This window comes from Barbus barbus (assembly GCF_936440315.1).
Source record: "Barbus barbus genome assembly, chromosome: 17".
NCBI classification, from domain to species: domain Eukaryota; kingdom Metazoa; phylum Chordata; class Actinopteri; order Cypriniformes; family Cyprinidae; genus Barbus; species Barbus barbus.
This window is the reverse complement of record NC_136745.1, coordinates 23457790-23479815: the sequence shown is the minus strand read 5'-3', so window position 1 is coordinate 23479815 and position 22026 is coordinate 23457790. Positions and strand designations below refer to the sequence as shown.

Sequence of the window (22026 nt, the reverse complement as noted above, 5' to 3'; positions counted from 1 at the left end):
GAAGTGGAGTGAAAAGTTAACACAGCACACTTGCCTCACTGAGCAAAGTACTTTAGATTTATATTAGATATGTTATGGATGAGTAGAGAGCATTATTTATGACTTAAAACATTGGAGATCCTGTTTCCATTTACCTAATGAAAATAATCTAACTTCCTTTTTAGCTAAATCAACTTTCCCAGAACGTAAGGGCAAAGTAAGAACATGCTTCACCAAAATAGCACACTGAAATTAAGATTTTAAATACATTTGTGCAATTTGATGGCTGAAGACTGTTAAAGTGACACTCGAATGTCAAACTAAAGTGTAGCGGGGGTGGGCTGTGTCTGCGTGCTCCCTAGGCACTGATTTAGGGCCTGCATGTGGATGCCAGACAGAGCCTGAAGTCTGGGGGTGCAAGCTACAGCCTGAAACAGATGCCTGGCTGTCTGGTCAAGGGAGGAGGGGGGGTCTGTGTTGAATAAGATGTGGGGAACTGCCTGTGGAGTTAATGTGCTTTCATTGGTCCTCCTAGCAACAGAGCTGTAATTTTCACTGCACCTGCACCAGGTCTGTAAGTGTGCATGTTAAGAGAAGGATGCAGGATGTTACAGTGGACAAATATCTGTGAGTACACATGTGTATAGGTAATTATGTGTATTGGCTTACACTCATTATATAGTGACAGGAAAGAGAGGTCGTACACACATATTACAGCAGTGATAATTAAATAATCTAGCAAAGACTTTTCTCTTTTGATGACAATGCACTCTTGCAATCCACACACATATAACTATAAGAAAAACATGCTTTGTATTTCTAAAAAAGTTTGAAAATAAAATAAAATCAGCTATGGACTGGCCATCAGTTGAGGACAACCGATTAATAGAATAGAATAGAAAAGAATAGAATAGAGAATAATAAATTGACTGGTCATCCATCCAGGACAAGCAGTCTGGAAAATAAAATAAAATAAAATAAAATGGACTAGTCATCCATCCAGGACAAACAGTCTGGAAATGAATAAAAAAATAAAATAAAATCTGTAATGGACTGACCATTCATCCAGGACAAGTGGATTTGAAAATGAATGGATGGATGAATCAAATCAAATCTGTGGTGGATTGACCATTTGACCATGACAAGAAGTTTGAAAATGTATACAAACAAAATAAAACAAATAAAATCTTTATATTAAGATTTCAGTCTAAAGCATAAAGTCTAATTCCCGTTCATGGCCCAATGACAAAGACAATTAAAAGAATTAAGACGTAAGAGCCTTCATTATCAGTTCCCTCCTACAGACATCAAAAGACACATACAGTGAGAGTGCAGCTGCCCTGGTAGTGTGACTTTTTTCTCTCACACTGCTGTTTGTGTTGAGGATGTTTACCGATCCCAGGAAAGACAAACAGGTTCATTCTTATTTGTGGGAGTTGTGCTCAAACAGAGGAGCCAATGGGACTGATTCAGCAAAAGGGTCAGTCTGTTACTCATTGTTGCCATTGTTGTTTTTCGTTTCCTTTCACGTTGGCTGTGTCTTCATACACACAGACGTTCCCGTCAACAGCCAGGGTCACAATTGGAATGTTTTAGAATACAATGGCTACACTAATGCAGGAAAATTCATTTCTGTTGTATTCACATTTGATTAATTGTATTGTATTGTATAATCCCACTTTGGTTATAAATGCCAATCAGATTATAGATAAAATAAAGACTGTACATTGATTTAAAAAAAATATTATATATTCTACAAGTTACATAACGTACCACAGCCGTGATGACAAGCTTTCACTGTCAGTCATCCATCCTGAGTGTAAACATCTGGGGACAGCTGCACAAATGTAGCACTCGCACAGCTGATCTCTGCAAAAGAAAAAAAAAATGAGCCTGCTTTTGATAAATCAATTTAACTTACATGATGTTTGTACATCCCTCTGTGTATTGTTACTGGACAACTGTACAAGCTCACACAACAACATTTACTACCAATGACAAATATAAAAAACATTTATATGATTCACTGCAAAACAGCTTTTGTTTGTCATAATGCCTGTAGGTTTGACCTTGATTCTTTTCGAATTATAATTTCCAGTGGACACTACTTAGTACAGTTTTTTGAGGAATGGACAACATTGTGTAACCAAGAACAGTGATTGGTTTGATCAGCAATAGTCTTTGTCTGCGCTGGACTTACAGGGTATAAATCACAGAGGGAACAAGCCTCAGCGCAGAGGTTTTATGAGGGGAGACTTCCCTTGCATCCTGCAGGGGGTAGAAGCCGACACTGTTCAAGTGTCAAAGAGCTTTTAACTGGCAGGATCACAAAGAATTATTACTTTATTGGACATAATTTAGGAAGACTTTTTTTGCACTTGCCCTGATTTCTAGCAGGAGAGAATAATTAACACACAAGAGTTATTCTCTTAAAATTATAGTTATTATCAAAAATGTAATTTGAGATATACTCCTGCTGGGTTGTCAGTTGATGAAAACCGCTCAGAGAATATAGCAAAGGTCCTTGCAATTAATTTGTTAATTATGCATCCATAAAACAATTATACATGAACTATTTGAACGAGGACTCTTAACAGTTAGACAAGTGCATTATACTAAAATGAATGATGCCCATACAAGTGTTGTCTGAGTTCAAACTTCAGCTATTCTCACAGCGCTAATGAATTGCTGACACTAAACAACACTATTGTCAAAGCATGTGGAGAATGCACAATATTAATAGCTACAGTCATACAGAAGACACATAAGATGGACTGCAGATTAACCAAAGCAACATAAATGAATCCATTAAGATTTTGTGTACAAAATGAGACTGGGCCTGGGGGTAGTTGTCACACACTTTTCTGAATTAGAGTAATATTAGGAAATTCAATTTTAAACTTAATTAAAATAAAAATGTCAGTATCATTTTTGCTATAACAGTTTAGAAAACAAGTGAGGACAATAAAACTAACTGGAAAACATTCAGACAAGTGTCAACAATATAATGAAGAACGTTTTTAACTGAACTGTGTTCTCAGGATGAGGGTGTTTGTCATAAAGTCATACTGTTATTGGGACTGTTTATAAGTTGTTGTGTGTTGTATAATTAGTAAGTTTATCAAATTTAGGCCTATTGTAGCTATACATTTGTTTCTGTATTGTATATTGATTGGTATGCATGCACACACTGTCCCAACACTGTATCTTAAATTGTTGGCCAGTAATTTCCTTTTCCTCCCGTTTCATTATTTTCTTGGTATTTCATAAATATTTTAACGTTTAGATACTATTTCTGTGGCAACTTACCCCATACAGTGTGACAAGCCCAGCCACTGCAGGGGCAATAACTTACTGTGCATTGTACAAACTTTATAAAATAAAATAAAAACGTTTAAAAATGACCCCGACTTAACATTTATATTTCACAAATGCAGTATTTTCCCCGCGTTATACATCTTTGCACCTGCACGCCACGCGCTGAGTCCAAAGGTGTATTTGTTCAATACCTGCGCGAACTTCCTGTGAAAGCGTCAGATCCGACTTTGTTTGCCTGAAACTCATGCTGGTTGCGTCGCCTACGGTTTATTCATACCTGCCGTGTTTCCCAGTTATTAAAACATGGGAAAGGAAATGATGAGACGCTCATATCTTGGAGCTGAGACGAAGTGAAGACAGTTTATGTGTTATATTTCGACAGCGTCTTTGTTTTATTACTTCCGGAAAATCCTCACAGGTAAGACTAGTTTCGGTCTTGAGCGCGAAATACTCTTTTCTTACATAAGACACTAATCTCACAATATTTGCGTTAACTTCTTCTGTAAACTACTGTTGTTGCCTTATTGTCATTGAATGTGAATAAATGAAGGTTAAAAGGACAGTAAAGCGAACATTACACCGCTTCTTTCATAGGTCACCTGGAACACATTGTAGGTGTTTTTATCAGGTTGTGAATATAAAGGTAACTAGGCTGAGTTAAACAAAGAAACACATGGGTTATCTTTACCCAACATGTAATTCAAGGGCACTCTGGTGTCCGGGTTACCATCAGAATCTGCTGTCAGCTGACTGATGAATGATTTATGGCTTCTTCTTTCTCGTGTGTCGCATCTAACTGCAACGTGTAGGTCGTCAGACCGATTTAAAAGGGTTAGAAAAGTCAAATATTTTATTGGCATATGTGATGACATGTGGGATTAAAGTAAAACATATTGTATGTTTTTAAAGCGTGCTGTTAATATTAGTCTGTGACTCCATAAAAAGGTTAAAGTTACCCCCCTAGAGAAGGTGGAGTCTCCTTTCAGAATAAACAACTGCAACAGAGCTCCAAAAGTAAACAAATATGATTCATACTTTTTGTGTCCCATTCTTCTGGTTGTTTGCCTGTGGTGCGTAGTATTTGTTTATTCCCGTAGAAGAGAATGGGTGTTGTTCAAACTTGTTCTAACATTAAATGAATCATTCATTCAGAAAATTTAAATTCTGTGGTTATTTACTTCTAGTGTTATTTCGGTCTTGTACAGTATTACTTTCTTCTTCCGTGGAACACAAAACAAGATGCTGACAGCGTACAGATGAGGTGAAAGTGAATGGTGACTGAAGCTGTCATTCCCTATCATTATGTCTTCTTATTCCTTTTGTGTTCCACAGAAAAAAGAAAGGTATGGTATGACATGAGGGGGAGTAAATTATGAAACGGTTTTCATTTTTGGGTGAACTGTCTCCTTAAGAATTGAAATGCTGATTAGAGGCAGTGCAAGTAGTAGAGTAGACAATGTTTAATCAGCCTTCTTGCTTGTTTCTGTTGGCTTGGAGGGCAGTAAACAAAAATTCCAGGTGACTATACAGCAGTATGTTTTCATATTTTCCAAACTTAGTCATTCTGTCGGGGCTGCGCCATTGCCCATGTAATCATTCTACAAGGGTGTGTCTGAGGGAATGATTCATGGCCCCTGCTAGAGTTGGGTAGGTGAGAGCATTTCAGACTGGGTGTTCACGTTTTCTTTGATATACCATTTGTTCTGTAGGCGGTAGACAGGACAGGAATAGTGCTAATTTATGACGTCAGCACCCTGGTAATCCTAACATCTGGAAACATATGGACTTTGAAGCAGTCAATGTTCAGTGACTGTTTAGCACACAAACAGGTAAATGACACATTGTGTACTCAGGGAAGTATGTGGACTTTGAGAGGTTCACAAACTCTACATCATTAAGGGACAGGAGAGATTGACAAGCTGCTTGTCTCCGGTGTGTAAGATACTCATGAGGCTGTGGGGTGAGTCCATCTATCTTAGCCAGGGTCACAGCTTCAGTGGACAAGTGGGGAAGTAATTCTAGCAAAACATATCACTGAGCCTTAAGGTTTGGTGTTTTAGAATGTTTATCAAGGCTGCTCGTAGTTTGTGTTGTTTAGTAAGGCACTTTAACTATTAACTGTGCATATTTACTTTCATTGAAGGGTCCCAAATCATTGATGAGAATATTGTTATATATATTCAGTTGGTATCATTCAGTGCACCACAGTTGCGCCCTAGAATTGAAGTGATAAATTTTACACTAGCAAGTATCAATTAGTTTTTTTCTACAGTGTGTAGTATTAAACATGCATGGGCTGCACCAATATTAAAATTCTGGTTATTTTCATGTTATGGCCAATATTAATAACATTCTGTACTGTTTTGTCTCTAAAACAGTAATTAAACTAACATCAGGTATTTTAAATACTGTAAGTGAATTTATGCATCAGAGCGTGATAATGTACAGTATGAAAATAGGATATTTTGATATTTGCTAAAAATGATATTTAACAGTGTTACTTATTTATTTTTATTAAATTATAGTGTTTTTAAAGCTCAACTTTAAGTCAGTGTTAGATGATGGGAAAGATAATGTTAATGTTAAAATAGCAGAATTATATATCAATATTTACTAGGGTAAACATACCTATTAAGCTCACGTACCCATTAAGCACACTTCCATTTTTGAGATCAGATTATAAAAAGAAAAAATTATTTATTATCTTGCACTGTGTCTTAACCAATTGATATGCTTGTTACTATATACCTCCTATAATTTCAAGTCAGTCAGATCATTGCACGCTGAGATATGGGTCTCCATGTGTTCACACTAGAGGTCTTCTCGGGTCCTAAAATCCGTGCCCGACCCGAATCACTTCTTGCCCGAACCCGATGTGCATAAGTCATTTTTTTTTTAAAGATAAACCCGACCCGAGACAGACCCAATGAAATTAGATCCGACCCGACCGCATTTATTTTTGAACCGACTGGACCTGAATGTAAACACATGTTATTTCTGAGTTTGGCTTTTAATTGTAACCAGTGAAATATAAACGTAATAGTTTTATAAAAAAAATTTAATTGATAGGTTCATAAATCATGGATTTGCTAGTTTTGTCTGCAACGTTAGCTACCTAATCTCCAGTGAAGGCCTTCTGCACACAAAAAAAAAGAAAATCCTTACATTCACACGCAGCGTAATGAAGTGAGTGGATTTCCTGATGGATCTCATATCTATAAGATGGATTTCTGAGGTTACAAAACATGTTCCTTTTTTACGTGCGTTTCTCAAAAATGAACTTAACTTGAACACACAAGTAGGCTACGCATCCAAGAAAGTTTAAAAGGATTCGGGTCTAATCAGGTCCATTTGGGAAAAGCACATTTATTTTAATTACCCGAAACCCGAGGCTGCTAATACTGAACCCGACCCATGTCGACCCAGAAGTTTTGGACCCGAACCCGCTCTGGTCTCGGGTTGGGTCTCGGGTATTCAGATCCAAGTGGACCCGTGAAGACCTCTAGTTCACACTGTCTGGCGGCCATTTTGAAAGCTGTCTAAAAACTTTCACCAAAAGAGGAGCTCCTTAAATGTGCGTTTTCTAGATGTTTAAGCCTTTATTTTGGGTAAATTTCACTACTTATTGTAAAATTAAGAGATTAATGTTCAGACTTTTGCATATTAGGGGAAGTCGTGGCCTAATGGTTAGAGAGTTGGACTCGTGATCCAAAGGTTGCAGGTTCGAGTCTCCGGCCGGCAGGAATTGTAGGTGGGGGGAGTGAATGTCCAGCGCTCTCTCCACCCTCAATACCACGACTGAGGTGCCCTTGAGCAAGGCACCGAACCCCCAACTGCTCCCCGGGCGCCGCAGCATAAATGGCTGCCCACTGCTCCGGGTGTGTGTTCACGGTGTGTGTGTGTTCACTGCTGTGTGTGTGCACGTTGGATGGGTTAAATGCAGAGCACGAATTCCGAGTATGGGTCACCATACTTGGCTGAATGTCACTTCACTTCACTTCACTTCACTTATTATAACCTGGAACTTGGATGTGGGAAATAATTATATTAGATCCAAAAGATAGTTTTAGCAACACAGCGCAGATGCTACAGAACACCGTTAGCTGACTAGCTGTTTAAGATTGTGTGCTACGCTAACATATTACTTCACAGGCATTTACTGGCTTATACTTTTTCTGCTCCCATTAAGCTCAGTGTGCTCTCGTTAAGCTCTTCCACATTGAACGTCTATGTAAATACTTCATAAACAGACATTAAATATTAACTGATGGTTGTCACTTTAAGTTAAGTTAATTGATTTTCTATGGATTCTGTCAACTCCAATGCGCAGACTGGCTCTGATCTTTGGCAACTAGCATCAATTTTCCAGACTGTAAATCTGTGGAAAATCAGGGTAAAAACCGTGTAGTGTATTAAAGCCTTAAGAGACTATAGATAGGTTGATATCCATTTAAAAAGAGGTTTCAAAATGAGGCCAGTTTCTGTGTTCATCCCCATGAAGAAAATGTTTTATTGGTTTGTTTTATCTGATTTTTGAATGTGTTACTTAACTAAACGTGGACTAGTCTAGATGTTGCAATGTGCTTAGATGATACTTCATAAGAATATATAACTGATCGACTTGAATGCCTCCTTGAATATTAAAAAATTATATAAATAATACACCTGGCTAACATTAGAGCACTATAGATAGAAAAATATGAAATATTTGCCCAAAAAATTTGTACACATGTATAATATACATTTTTTATGTTACAAATTGGGTATTTATAAATAAAATGTGTAGATGTGTGGATGGGAGGTCCTTATCATATTCAGTAATATTGGGGGTCTATTGCAACCCCTGATATATTATCTGTTAGACCCCCCCCCCTTACAGTGATAAATTAATTCTACTTGACTTGCCACTTATTTAAATGCAGTGCAAATCACTTTTTGGTTGTGAATCATTGATTTTGTGTTAATTATTACGCTTGCTAGGTTATGTCATTAAGTTATCAGTTGCATATGAAGGAGGTCAGTGAGTAAGAGAAATATGTCCTGTTTGTCCTCGGACAACACACACGCATAACTCACTGTGTAATTGGCCAGAGGTTGAGCTTGGTTCTTAGAATGCTCTGCCTGCACTAGTACCTCATCAGCAGTCTACACTCCCCCTCGTCCTCCGTCTCACACACACACACACACACACGCTCTCAACCCCTCCTCCTGGGTCGACACAGCCGGACTCTGAATGCTTCCCTCCAGTCTGTTGAGGTCCCCTTTAACTGCATGTCCTTGCATACACACACTCACACACACAAACACACTGTGTCCCTAGTTGAGATGACGGGCTCTGGTTTCAGTCAGGCTGCAGGCGGCCAGCGCAGCTGTTGGGCTTGAGTTTCTTGTTTTCATGCAGTGGCTGCTGGGAGTCTGACTGCACTGCCAGCATCTGAGGTGGGTTGGAATAATGATTGAGATTTATTACCTCACATTCATGGCGGACACTGTGTTTGTTTTGCTCATCCATTGAAGTGCCGGTTGGTAATTGTTTGAATTGAATCTGTGGTATTTTTGGTGTAGTCTTATCATTATGTATTTATGGTATTCTAAACAAGAATTTTTATTACCCACAATAAATAAAAAGAAGAATCTAATTTTAAAAACATGCACTAAATTTATGTTGGTTTCGATATGTAAAATGTAAAATATCAAATTTTAATCTTTTTTTTTTTTTTTTCAAGTAAAATAAATTATTTAAGGTAGGAATGTGACGATTCACTCAACTCACGATTTGATTCGATTCACGATTTTGATTTCACGATTCGATTTTCTCATGATTTGTTTAAAAAAATCAGATTCAAGACTATACAGTAATTGAAAAGGTGTCCTTTTATTAGGCTGTTGCTGCACGTTTCTTTGTGAAATTGAAATATGAAAAAACTAAATTGAAATTTTAAAACAAACCCCAAATCAATTAAATAAGTTACACAAATAAAATAAATCTCTTCATATGAATAAACTAAGGCTTTGTCTGTGCTCTTTCCATTTCAGAGGTAGCCACTGCATTTTAATCATGATCCAAACAAAGATGCAGCACACATACAGCATGAGCAGTTTTTAATCTCTGATATAAAGTCCTACCCCAGGTCTATCGTGATTTGTTTAGCATCTCAAACGATTTGAATCGTCACATATTTTAATCGATTTTCAACCGGCTCGTGGTTCATTGTTACATCGCTATTTCAAGGTTAAATTTGTTTTTTGTTGTTATTATTATTGAATTATTAATTCATAAAATATTTTTTAGTTTTCAGGGAGTCGCACCACATGACATCTTGAAGGTAGTGTATTTAAGGTTATGATACACAAGGTTTCATTGTAGATGGATTTAGAAGAGATTATGTGGCTCACAGAAGGAAGTGGCCCATTACTGATCGGGCATGAAGTCATTAACAACAAGCTTGTAATTTCTACACTTGAGTTCTTTTTTTCTGGGCAGCTGTTTTGTTCATCCTAGTAGGTGAGTTTTGACTGCTGCCCTCCTGTCATTTCACAGAGCTTAACCCATTTAATGACTTGAACAGTGATAGTTAGCCAAACTCAGATTGCTATTGTGGAAGGAAACTCATGGAAAGGATACAGCTGCAGCCCTTTTCCCATATTGTTGTGGTTAAGTGGATCCATGTCATTTCCTGTTCAGCCGGCATGAGCCAAAAAAAGAATGCTTGACGTGAGCTTCAGTTTTCTTTGTTCTCTTTTCCAACAGAAACTTGGGTGTAGATGAAGCGGCTAGCAGTTTGTTCTCTTTCTGGATTGGAAATATTTGATTGCTTCTCATCTGATGAAGCTGATGTAGAGTTTGCAAGCTGAGAAAGCGGCATAAGCTCTTCAGCCCTGCGGACGTCCAGCTTAACTTCTTCAGGCCATGACGGAGCCCAAGGCGTCTCCACCGCCGGGTGGCGTAACGTGGATGCGTATGTGTAAGGAATGTGGACAGTGTCATGATGGTTGGGACGGTCACCTGTTTGAATATCAGGACGAGGTGGATGACGAGCTGATGTGCCACATCTGCCTCCAGCCTCTGTTGCAGCCCATGGACACGCCGTGTGGCCACACGTACTGCTTCCACTGCCTAAGCAACTTCCTGCACGACCAGGACTTCTGCCCCATCGACCGCCAGAGGCTTCAGCTACAACAATGCCGTGCCTCCAGCCTGCTGGTGCGCAACCTGCTGGACAAACTGGCTGTGCTGTGCCCGTTCCGCAGCGAGTGCCAGCAGAACATGCAACGCTGCGAGCTGCAGCCCCATCTTCACAACAGGTTAGTGCGTGCCACCAAGGAAATGTTTACCTATCACTAGGGCAACATAGCATAAAGTCGAAGAGATGTAGACATCGATAATGAAGATATCATTCTGAAGAAATGAAATTAAATCAGTTATGAGAAGTTGGTGGATAAATATGTACATGTAGCCATTAAGAAAGCTGCTGAAAAATTTGTGGAATTCCACTTATCCAGATTTCATGTGAACAGAGAGATTTGAGAGAACTGAGCAGGATTCCAGAATAGGCATGAGTGGACCGTATGACCGACTACTGAAAGAACAGGTTGACTCTCTTTTACATAATGGAGTTAATTAGGAATCACATGAGTGATTACTATAGAATGTGTGCAGATAGTTCAGCCTCGTCACCTCTGCCAGGAATGTGTGGGAGTTGGCGTGTTTAATTTTTGTCTGTTTAGTTAAAGGATTTAAGCGGTATTAAGTGTTTAACCCCGTTCACAATTGTTTAGTTGCAGGAACTTATTGTTTCTACAGGTCAGTATGAAATATAGAATTCACTAAATGGTTGATTCACTGAATCCAAAGCCATAGTATATGATATAGGTGATATGGTATGCAAAAAAAGGAAAAAGCCCCTTGGAATAACACCCATGACTTTGGTGTTATTGCTCTACTGTTTAAACTATTGGAACACTGCATGGAATGACCCTGTGCCTCAGCGTTCATCTCCCTTACATGGGTTTTCTTTCTGCCGTTTTATCATATTCTTATCTTCTGTGATGTAAAGCGTGGTCTAAAGGTTGTTTGGTTGATAGTTCACGTGGTCAGGGACAGCCCAATGTAAACAGAGAGAGCAGCTGTGGGATGGGGAAGGAGGTGTTGACATGGTGAAACCCAGACTAGACCTGATTCTGCTCTTTTTTTCTTTTTTTTTGACCTGTACCATCTCCATCCCTGCAATGCAGTAGAAAAGCCTGTTTGCATCTTCATCTGCATAGCTCCTCTTTTTTCCTTACTGAGAATTCACACTCCCTAGGCATGTTCATATTTAATAGATAAATGCTATGTAGCTTTGCACCAAACCAATTAAGCATTGATTTGTTTTTCGCAGCTGTTTTCTGCTGACTCCTGAATAAGATGCAGAGCAGTAGTCAGCATTGGTGCATGTTTAGGATATTTTTAGTTACTGTTGCTGCCATCTGGTAATGAATGTGTTGTAGGTTAATTAACAGCAGACCACTGAGTAATGATGCAGAAGTTCTCTCTGACTCAGTGTGCTCCAATTCTCTCTTTCTCAGATGTCCTGCATTCAGACGACTCAGGGAAGAGGCGGAGAGAAAAAAGAGACCCTCCTGGAACGAGTTAAAGGGAAGCAAATCAGATGGAGATTTAGCTGATGCCAAGTCTACCCCAATCACACGCACAGGTCAACTCAGTGGACCCTCAGAGCCTGGACTGGTCAACCCGGCCTTTGAAGAGGGTGAAGATGGTATTGCAGCACTTCCTGTTTTTCTTGTACTCTAACAAATATTATTACAAATCCCAATGAGTGTTGATCCATGATCTAAGAATTTATGATATTCCAAATTTGATGAAAATCAGGAGTATGCGCATAATTTTATGGATTATCGGTACCAAAATGGTTATCAGACAGTATTGCAGGGTTTTTTTTCTATTGGTCAGTAATGGATATTTAATTGTTCATGCATATCTCCCCTCCTCTAGATTAGCTTTGCTGTCATCTAACACCCACTTAAACATAATCTTTAACATTCTGTTGAATACACACAATAACACAACACATAAATATAAACATTTTCATTTTATGTAGCATTTTATAGCATTTAAAATGATTTTAGCTTGTAGTGTTTTATTTTTAATGAATTTAGGTAAAATACATTTAATATTGGAAAATAATTATTGGTTTATTGGTAATGGCTAAAAATTCAATATTGCTGTCTCTTTACATATATAATATCTGTATAATATCTCTTTTTCTGTACTGTACACCACCTGGTAAGGATTAGATTTAGAAAAGAATAAAGCACATTCTTGTTTTTTTTGGGGGGGGGGGGGGGGGGGGTGAATTACGGCCATAACATATTTTGATTTGTGGTAGCTCAGGAGTAAAGGGGAGAAGAGTGTAGCACAGACGGTGAAAAGCTGAGGAAATTGATTTGCAGCTGTGTTTACTTTTAGGTAAACCAAAACAGAGGGAATCTTTCATGTGGCCCTTAATCTTGTAAATAGATTGCTGAGGCTTGTCAGGATGTTATTAATATTGCATCAAAATAAATTATGGCATTAAAACCAACAATCGTCACTGTCTGAAAACATGTACACTCATGGTGATTCACATCAACTTTTTTCTGATTTAAGCTCTAAAACACCTGAGGGGAGTCTGGACCTGTCATCTGGATTAATGGAAATGCTATTAGTCATAAATTCACTTAGCAACTCTCTCAATATCTTATGGGAATATTACATCATACATTTGTGTGCTTCCCTAAACAAATGACTCATTCCATAGCTGCCACGAAAAAACTGTTTGTGTTACTGCCATATGTTGAACTACTTTTTTTTTTTTTTTTTTTAAGCATTTGTAAATCAGGTTCCTAATGGTCTTTTGGTTTCCCAGACACCCCTCTGAGGTCCAGCCTTGTGGCAGAGGCGACTGTGGTGGAGCTGTTTCGAGAGGATCCAGACGAGGATCTGGGATTGCGTATAGTAGGAGGGAAGGACACACCCTTGGGCAACATCGTCATTCAGGAGATTGTGCGTGATTCACTGGCTGCACGGGATGGCAAGCTGGCTCCTGGAGATCATATTCTAGAGGTGAGGCATATCTCAGCTCGCCATGCAGTTATGTTTGTTTTAGAATGTCAGTCGCTATGGATTTGAACCCATTAGATGTTTTCCACTGGTTTTATCTCTTTGAATCTGTCTTTCTATCCAGTTCTCATGATATCAGTATACACACCCCAGCGTCATTGTGTTTACATTGCAATCACATCCCTGGACAAAGGTCACAAGACCCTGCTTTCCCAAATGTCAGGAAATTTCCATTGGCTGGCACATTATTGACCATATAAAAATGTAGCTGTTTTCAGTTGAGTAGACAAATTCTGTCATAGGACATGTATCAAAATAGGTTTAGTTCAGTACATGTCCTATAGAACTGACCCACTTTTCACAAGTTTTCACTAATTGGTCATGTGTACTTCCAGAATGGAAGATGGAGAAGAGAGTCATTCTCATCTTGAATTAGAAAATTCTAATTTTAATTCAGATAGACATTAAAGGGGCATTCAGTAGTTCTTTAGCATTGCTAACGTTAGCATCGCTGTTCTTTGAGTACTTTAAGTACTGATACCACAGCGGTGATTTTGCACTGTCACCTGTCGATGTGGATCAGGATTTTATTACAATTACACTAGTCCATTTTAGAGCATTTATTGTGTTCTACTACACAATAATTAATTCCTTTATCTGTCCCTGCAAAATGGAAGCAACTTAAATCTTTCCACCTTGTTTAAGCTGTACTGATGTTTGCGCTCGTTTTTTTGCCTTTGTAAGTCTTTCGGTCTTTGGCTTAAGACCTTTTTTGCATCTTTGGCCTTAAAGATTCTGATCCTCTCTTTATTTAATCTTGTAAAGCACGATAAGAAGTGTTCCATTGTCTAAGTTTCGCTCTTCACGTCAAACAACACTGTTCAACTAGTCTGTCTGCAGATGCTCCAGCACTATTCAGATGACTCTTCACAAAAACAGTGTATTTTTTTTTTTGTAAAACATTTTAACTTTGCATTTTTGTAAAACATTTTAAAATTTAACTAAACTACAGATTTCACCTTTAAAAAGCTCAGTTAAACAGTAATGCTTCTCAATTACAATTCAATTCAGTTAAGCAAATTTACATTCTTGTTCCCACAATCCAATGCTCTCCTAGGATTTCTGCTCCTGGCCGTCCTGGAATGCAATGCCTTAGTAAAGCGAACCAGCACAACTGGCTTCAGATTCAAATTCAACCTTGAGTTTTAATGAATGCCTCCAGCTCGTCTTCTCTGAGATCATATATATGGAAATCTGAATGAGGTCAACCATCAACCCTACAATGATCTGTATCCCAAGCAGAGCTTCTTTGACTTTTTTATTTTAGGGAGCTAAGGCCTGTAAAGAGATCTGTAGATGGTTTAGATATCTTATTTCATGAAATGGGATCTCTCTTTTCCCGTTCTGATTCAACACAGCATTTATTATCACAAAGGGCTATTCCAAGCCTCAGGCAGGAAGATTTTCTCTCTCTTTTTTGGGTCCAGATTCAGAAGCATAAATAACAGCATTATTTTAGGATCTTTTAATATGGTGTTCTTTAGAGAGAACAAAGTGTACTGGTTGAAACTTAAATAAAGGTTAGACATTAACCTGAATTCCCACATGACATCAAGGCAATGCTTTCACTTTATGAAGGAAGACCAAGTACAGACTTTAACTCCTGTTTTAGTGCTTTTTAACATGACTCATAATGAACCCGAATGACTCTCCAAATGATCTTATTAGGTGTTTGGTGTAAATATGGTGCAATTGGAAAATCACCTAATCTATTTTGTAAATGCATCTTTTTTAACTTATTGGAAATGATTCATCCCCACATGTTTAAAAATAAACTTTAAATAAATAAAGTTTAATAAATAAATAAAGTTAAAAAAATAAAATGAACTAGATCTTCCAGTGAAATACAGACCTCTCTCTGGTGGCGTATACTAGATTTCTCCAATCATTTAATACACACAAACCCCTTCCCTTTCGTTAGCATGCATTTAGAGCTGCCTCCACACAAACAATAAATGGTGGACAGAACCAAGTCCCTTTCTTACAATATTTTTTCTGTATTTGGTAATCTGTTTTACTTGGCTGTATGACACAATATGGAAGAAAAGATCTGAGACTACTTTCATTGCATTGTGACATCAAACTAACTGTATGATCTTTGCAGGTCAATGATGTCAGTTTGGCATCCATCCCCCACAGTCGTGCCATTGCTGTGCTTCGGCAGTCATGTTCCCGTGTCAGGCTAACTGTCATGCAGGAGAAGGGCTTCAAGCCCCGGCCTGAGCATCTTGCTCAATCCTCAGCTTCTCCCCCATCACAATCACCCAATCCCAACCAGAACCACGGCACCATCATCCAGGTCACCCTGGTAAAGCGTGAGCGCTCTGAGCCGCTGGGCATCAAACTCATTCGTAAGTCTGAGGAGCCAGGAGTCTTCATCCTGGACCTGCTTCCTGGGGGACTGGCTGCCAAAGATGGCAAACTGAGGAACAATGATAAAGTGCTGGGCATCAACGGACAGGACCTGAGACATGGCACCCCAGAGAGCGCAGCTCAGATCATACAGGTACAGACAGCACAGACAGAATCGCTTCAGAGAGAAAAAGTGGATGTCTCAAACTACTATTAATACAATGTGTTACTTTTAAACACTAGATTGAGATTTCAGGTTTTATAGTAAATGTAAGTGATTGTTATGCTCTGTTACGTGTATGGCAGGCATGTGAAATGCGCGTGAACTTCGTAGTGATGAGACTACATGATCTCTCGGAGGAGGGTGGCGATGGCCAGAGCAGAGGAGCCAGGAGGGTCCCGGAACCGCAGTACTTCAAGAGACGATCTGAATACATGAAGGTAAAAAGTGTGCTTCCCAAGCCCTAAGCATAAATTGACAGGTTTAAAGGCACAAATATTCGCTGTGGCCTACCATTATGCTTACTTGGGTGATGCAAGTTGTTTGCTCACTCCCAATCCCATTCATTCATATATATATATATATATATATATATATATATATGTGTATGTATAGTATAAAAAGGCAGTAAAAGCAATAATATTATAAAATACTGTTATTACAAACTGAAATTGAAAAAAAAATTACAACTGTTTTTGAATGTAATATATTTTAAAATGTAATTTATTCCTGTGATGCAAAGCTGAATTTTCAGCAGCCATTATTCCAGTCTTCAATGTCACATGATCCTTCAGAAATCATTCTAATATGCTGATTTGCCGCTCAAGAAACATTTATTATTATTATCAATGCTGAAAATAGCTGCTCTGCTTAATGTTTTTGTGGAAATTGTGATACCTTTTTTGGATTCTTCATTCAAAAGAATGTTTGCCAAAGAATAGCATTTATTTGAAATAGACTTTTTGTATTGTCTTTACTGTCACCTTTGTTCAATTTAATGTGTCCTTGCTGAATAAATGTATTAATCTGAACAGTAATTTATATATACAACACTGATTAAAAGGGAAGAAAACCATACAAGAGAGATTACATTGATTCAGTGAGACTAAATGAATTTCTCATACATTTCACACTTTCGATCATGAATTATGATAGCTTCATGGATTGCAACATGTTAAATTTACATGTATTGTAGTGTTTTGTATATTATGAGATAGTTTATTGTATTCTGAGGTAGTTACAGTGCATTCAGAACGTATTCAGACCCCCTTCACTTTTTTTCAATTTTGTATTGTTGCAGCCCGATACTACTGTTTAAATTAACTTTTTTCTCATTAATCTACACTCTGTACATCCATACCACAGGTGGACTCCAATAAAGGTCTAGAAACATCTCAGCAATGATCAAGAGAAATGGGAGGCACCTGAGCTAAATTTCAAATGTTGTTGCAGTTTTTTCTGACATTTCTAAAATTATGTTTTCACTTTGTCATTATGAGGTATGGAGTGTAGATTAATGAGAAAAAATAATAATTTAAACAATTGTAGTATCAGGCTGCAACATAAGCAAATGGAAAAAAGTGGAGGTCTGAATACTTTCTGAATGCACTGTATACAATACCTGGCTGTGTAAATGGATCAAAAAGTAAAAGAAAGGGGTTTTGTAATTATAGTTTGACTCGTTGGCAAAAGCTTGGTTGCATGTTTCATTGGTTGTGCTGCCTGCACATGAGTGCGTGCGAGGCGTGAGACTTTTCACCCAGAGACCAGTCACACCCTGCTTTCGTGACACTTCCTCACCAGCTGAAGGCTGAGGTAGCAAACACAGGCTGGCTAGTGGGAGATGAAAGCAGATGCCCCCCTCTCTCTCTGGGACTCGTCCCTGATCAAAAGGCCTGGGTGCTGCTCTCTGAGCTGCTGCAGCCACTGTGTTTGTTTGTAGCTGAGGATCAAAGCTGGTGACAGTTAGCTTTCACCTGTGGAGATGAAGCTTGAGCTCACGCTGGGAGGAAGGGCCACCCTGCTGGGTAGGAAGAGACCGCCCATCACCCTCTGGAGGTCTGGAGAAGATGGCTGAAAGGAGACCGTTTTGCCACAATCTATGAGTTATGATGGCAGCGCGTCAGAGCCGCTCACATTAACGCATCTCTCTGCTTCGCAGCAGGATCTGGGATGTTTGTTTTTACAAATGTTTTCACCGCAGGAGTCAGGCACATGTCTTAAACTTTCACTTTTCACCCATCCCCCAAATACAGACCTTTTCAAAACACTATTATTAATCATTAAGCACTCTTACATGCAGTTACAATGGATCTGCAGTAAATTTTTGCGTAGTTGAGGTTCAGTCATTTGAGTATACATGACACATCAATAACCATACTTAAATATTTATAGGATTAAAACATCAAGTCTGTCTTTCAGAGCATGCATACAACACAAGGCCAGTTGTAGTCTGTTTACTGTGTTTATACTAACTGTTCAAAAGTTTGGAGCCGGTATGATTTATTTTTTAAAGAAAGAAATTAATACTTTTATTCAGCTAGGATACATGAAACTGATCAAAAGTGACAGTGAAGTATTTTACATTTGTTACAAGAACAAAATAATTTCAAGAATATGAATAAAATGCATCATGGCTTTTACATAAATATTAAGGAGCACAACTGTTTTCAACATTGATAATAGTAATAAATGTTTCTTGAGCCTCAAATCAGCATTTTAGAATAACCGGAATAAATTACGGTTTCAAAAATGTTAAAATAAAAAAAAATACAAATGTGAAAACTTATGTTTCACACTATTACTATTTTTACTGTATTTTGATCTAATAAATGCAATTTTCACATTTTATTAAAAATATTTTTTGAAAGGTATTGTACATAGTAGAAAAAACCAAGTTATAATCGCATTGCAATATCTAGATCTGATAGTCCAACTATGCCAATAATTGGACTGGCACAGTGTTTACATGACTGTTTGAAAGGTGGATATACTTACTTCAGCTGTTGGAAAAATTGCTGTTACTTTCATCCACATTAAAACAGTTCTTTTGACTAAGTTTGTATTGTTCAAGTTGTTTAATATGAATTATCTGGATTCAGGAGCCTCCAGTTGGGTTCTCCAGTCAAGAGAAAACGGTGAGTCTAAAGAAGGAGCCTCGACACTCTCTAGGCATCACCATCGCGGGTGGGAGAGACTGCCGCAGCCGTTTGCCCGTCTACATCACTAGTGTGCAGCCGGTGGGCTGCCTGCTCAGAGACGGCACCGTCAAAACAGGTCATTCTCCTTATGCCTCCATATAAAATGCTCTGCTCTGAACGCCATGTGCAATGCTTGTGTTAACTGTGATGTCATGGCTGCTGCAGGTGATGTATTGATGAGTATAAATGATATCGACCTGACCCATTTGACCTACAATGAAGCGGTGACCATCCTAAAGACTCAGGCTGCTCAGAACACAGTAACACTGCGAGTTATCCAAACCTTTGCCGAGGAGGAGGAACAGGATGGAGAATCCATCACCAGAGAAGACATGGACACACTGGAGGGACCCAAAGAGGATGACATTAATTGGGCTCCTCTCTGGACCCGCTGGTTGGGCCTGCCCAGGTGCATTTTTTTTTATGTTGAGATATTGATTATTGAGTGCAAAAAAAATAAAATTTGATGTCCTCTTGTATATCTTTTGGGCAGGTATATGGCCGTATGGGGTTAAACATGAGAAAAATTCATATTTTGACTATATCTTTTTAATCCCAAGTTACATCCACTGGTGTCGTGATATTATGCTGATGAAGACCAACAGTGAGAGCTGGGGCTTCAGTATCGTGGGAGGATATGAGGAGAGTCGTGGCCAGCAGCCCTTCTTCATTAAAACCATAGTGCCTGGAACACCAACTCACTTTGATGGACGCCTCAAGTGAGTCTCCTGTCCTCTTTAACATTACCATTCAAAAATTTGGGGTCAATAAGGTTTTGTGGTTTTTCAAATAAATTAATTATGATATTTAGCAAGGATGCAGTATGTTCTTTTGAACTTTTCTGTTCATCCAAGAATACTGAAAAAAAAAGTCACCGCTTCTATAGAAATATGAAACAGCATAAATGTTTTTAATATTTAAAATAATAAGAAATGTTTCTTGAGGAAGAATTGGTGACACTGAAGACTGGAGTAATGATGCTGAAAATTCAGCTTTACCGTCACAGGAATAAATTATATTTTAAAATATATGAAAATGGAGAACAGTTATTTTTAAATTGTAATAATATTTCACAATATTGCAGGTTTTACTGTATTTTCGATCAAATAAATTGAGTCTTGGTGAACATAAGAGAAACAAAAACATCTGACTGACCACAAAACTTTTGAATGGTAGTGTAGAAGTGACTTAAAGGGATAGTTCACCCAGAAATGAAAATTCCTTATCTCGTTCCAAACCCGTAAGACCTTCGTTCATCTTCAGAACATTTCTCATTCAGATATTTTTGATGAAATCTGAGAGCTTCCCGACTCTGCATAGACAGAAATGCAACTACCACATTCAAGGCCCAGAAAGTTAGTAAGGAAATTGTTAAAATAGTCCATGTGACATCAGTGGTTCAACCGTAATTTTATGAATGACAGAATTTAAATTTTTGGGTGAACTATCCCTTTAATTGTTGTATTCTAGTTGTCATCATTGCTGAGCTATTATGAACATTTTGTTGAGTGCAGCGAGTTTGCCTCTATAAAAGGAGTTGCTTTGTTTATTGACTCCCTCGTGCTCTCCTGCAGGTGCGGCGATGAGATTGTGGCTGTGAATGGGGTCACTACGGTGGGCATGAATAACTCCTCCTTAATCCCAATGCTGAAACTGCAGAAGAACAAAGTCACATTGACTGTGGTCTCCTGGCCTGGCAGCCTGGTTTAAAGACTAGCCTGAACTCTATCACTGTTACTGGATCCACCACTGGATTTTAAGTTGATGCACATGTCTGTTGTTGGAGTCTCTTCTCTTAAGAACAGGGTGAAACACTTAGGATGTCTGTTAACAATCATTGACCCAAGATTTAAAAGCAAGCCTAAAGGTTGATATTATTTAATCCACTCTAGGCATTAAGTGTTTCACAAGTGTGCATTGCTCTTTGTTGAGCTGTAATGGTGAAAAATTGTGAACTGCACTTGCGGGCACTGGACAAGCTTGATTTCCTGTTTAAAAGGAAGTTCTATTTATCATGCCACTTGCCTGGGTGTATATTTTAGAATGGAACTTCTTGTTTCCATATATAACCAGTAATAATCTTTTAGAAGGTTAATGATTGACATCAAGTGGTCTGTAATAAATATGAGTAATTATTTTGACACTACCTGGAGTTGGGCCACATTACATTCTCATATTGATGGCCGCTCTGATGACATTCTTACACTGTTATATGTTCTGAGAATAGTTACACTAGTGTAAAACTGCATAGTTGCTGTTGAGGTGATAGTATGGACTGTTTTGTAAACCACAGCTTGGCTTGTTTGACACATTTATAAGAATGTATCTCTTGGGTGCCTTGGATATGAATATGTACAAACACTGATCCACACCTGCCTTAATTGCTTGTATACCAAAAATGCCAATTGTTATCTTTGGCCTTTCATCAACCGTAGAATGTTTATTTGCCTCTGATATCTGTAATGTTCAACCCTATTACTTTTTAATGCATTTTATTCATTGTTACATATGTTAGCGTTTTAATGATGTTTGGTTTTTGGACAAGCACAGCAAATGTGAAAGGGTTGTTATGATGACAGAATAAAATTCTTTGTTTTATTTTATTACATCCTTGTTCTAAGCAATAGCTGTTTTGTTCACTTTTCTGATCTGTAGTATAATACAGTTGTAATTGATTCTATTAGGCCTTTTCTATAATAACTCTTACAGATTTCCAAATAATGATTTATATTTAATATAAAAAGGCATGTAATCTGCTGAGAATTATTCTACATTTTTGAGATCTCAATCGCATCAGTCAGAACAACAGTGGCTTCAACGTTTTAACCTTGTTTGGGTTACAGTGTTGCTTTTCACTGTTACTCAAGAGTTAATGCTAATGCCACATATTTCACTCCCCTTCCAAACTGTTCATTATAGTCCCTGTGGGATTCCCAGGCAATATCTGCGGCTTTGCCCTGTTGAGGATCACACCATCTGAGCAGTTTGAAAGGCGAGCGGGCCACGTGCTGTCA

The 22026-nt window shown here is 38.3% G+C and overlaps 1 protein-coding gene across 2 annotated transcripts; it reads left to right on the top strand.

Moving 5' to 3' along the window:
* Positions 1–3514: 3514 nt before the first annotated feature.
* On the top strand, positions 3515–21766 carry LOC306882953 (ligand of Numb protein X 2-like). 2 transcript variants are annotated; one of them, XM_079437977.1, is made up of 10 exons: positions 3515–3715; positions 10049–10602; positions 11866–12056; positions 13206–13402; positions 15564–15965; positions 16118–16252; positions 18914–19088; positions 19178–19421; positions 19573–19731; positions 20587–21766. In XM_079437977.1, the coding sequence occupies exons 2-10, from the start codon at positions 10208–10210 to the stop codon at positions 20720–20722; spliced, it is 2034 nt and encodes a 677-aa protein (XP_079294103.1). In that variant the 5' UTR covers positions 3515–3715; positions 10049–10207; the 3' UTR covers positions 20723–21766. The 2 variants fall into 2 exon arrangements, with proteins under 2 accessions (XP_079294103.1, XP_079294104.1); XM_079437978.1 differs by lacking the exon at positions 3515–3715 and adding an exon at positions 8543–8736.
* Positions 21767–22026: the final 260 nt, after the last annotated feature.

Bases quoted from the DNA above. Each gene is read 5' to 3' on its own strand.
- LOC306882953 (XM_079437977.1), top strand. From the start codon at position 10,208: ATGACGGAGCCCAAGGCGTCTCCACCGCCGGGTGGCGTAACGTGGATG. The intron at 12,057-13,205 runs GTATTGCAGCAC...TTGGTTTCCCAG, and splicing joins CTTTGAAGAGGGTGAAGATG to ACACCCCTCTGAGGTCCAGC. The intron at 19,089-19,177 runs GTCATTCTCCTT...TGGCTGCTGCAG, and splicing joins AGACGGCACCGTCAAAACAG to GTGATGTATTGATGAGTATA.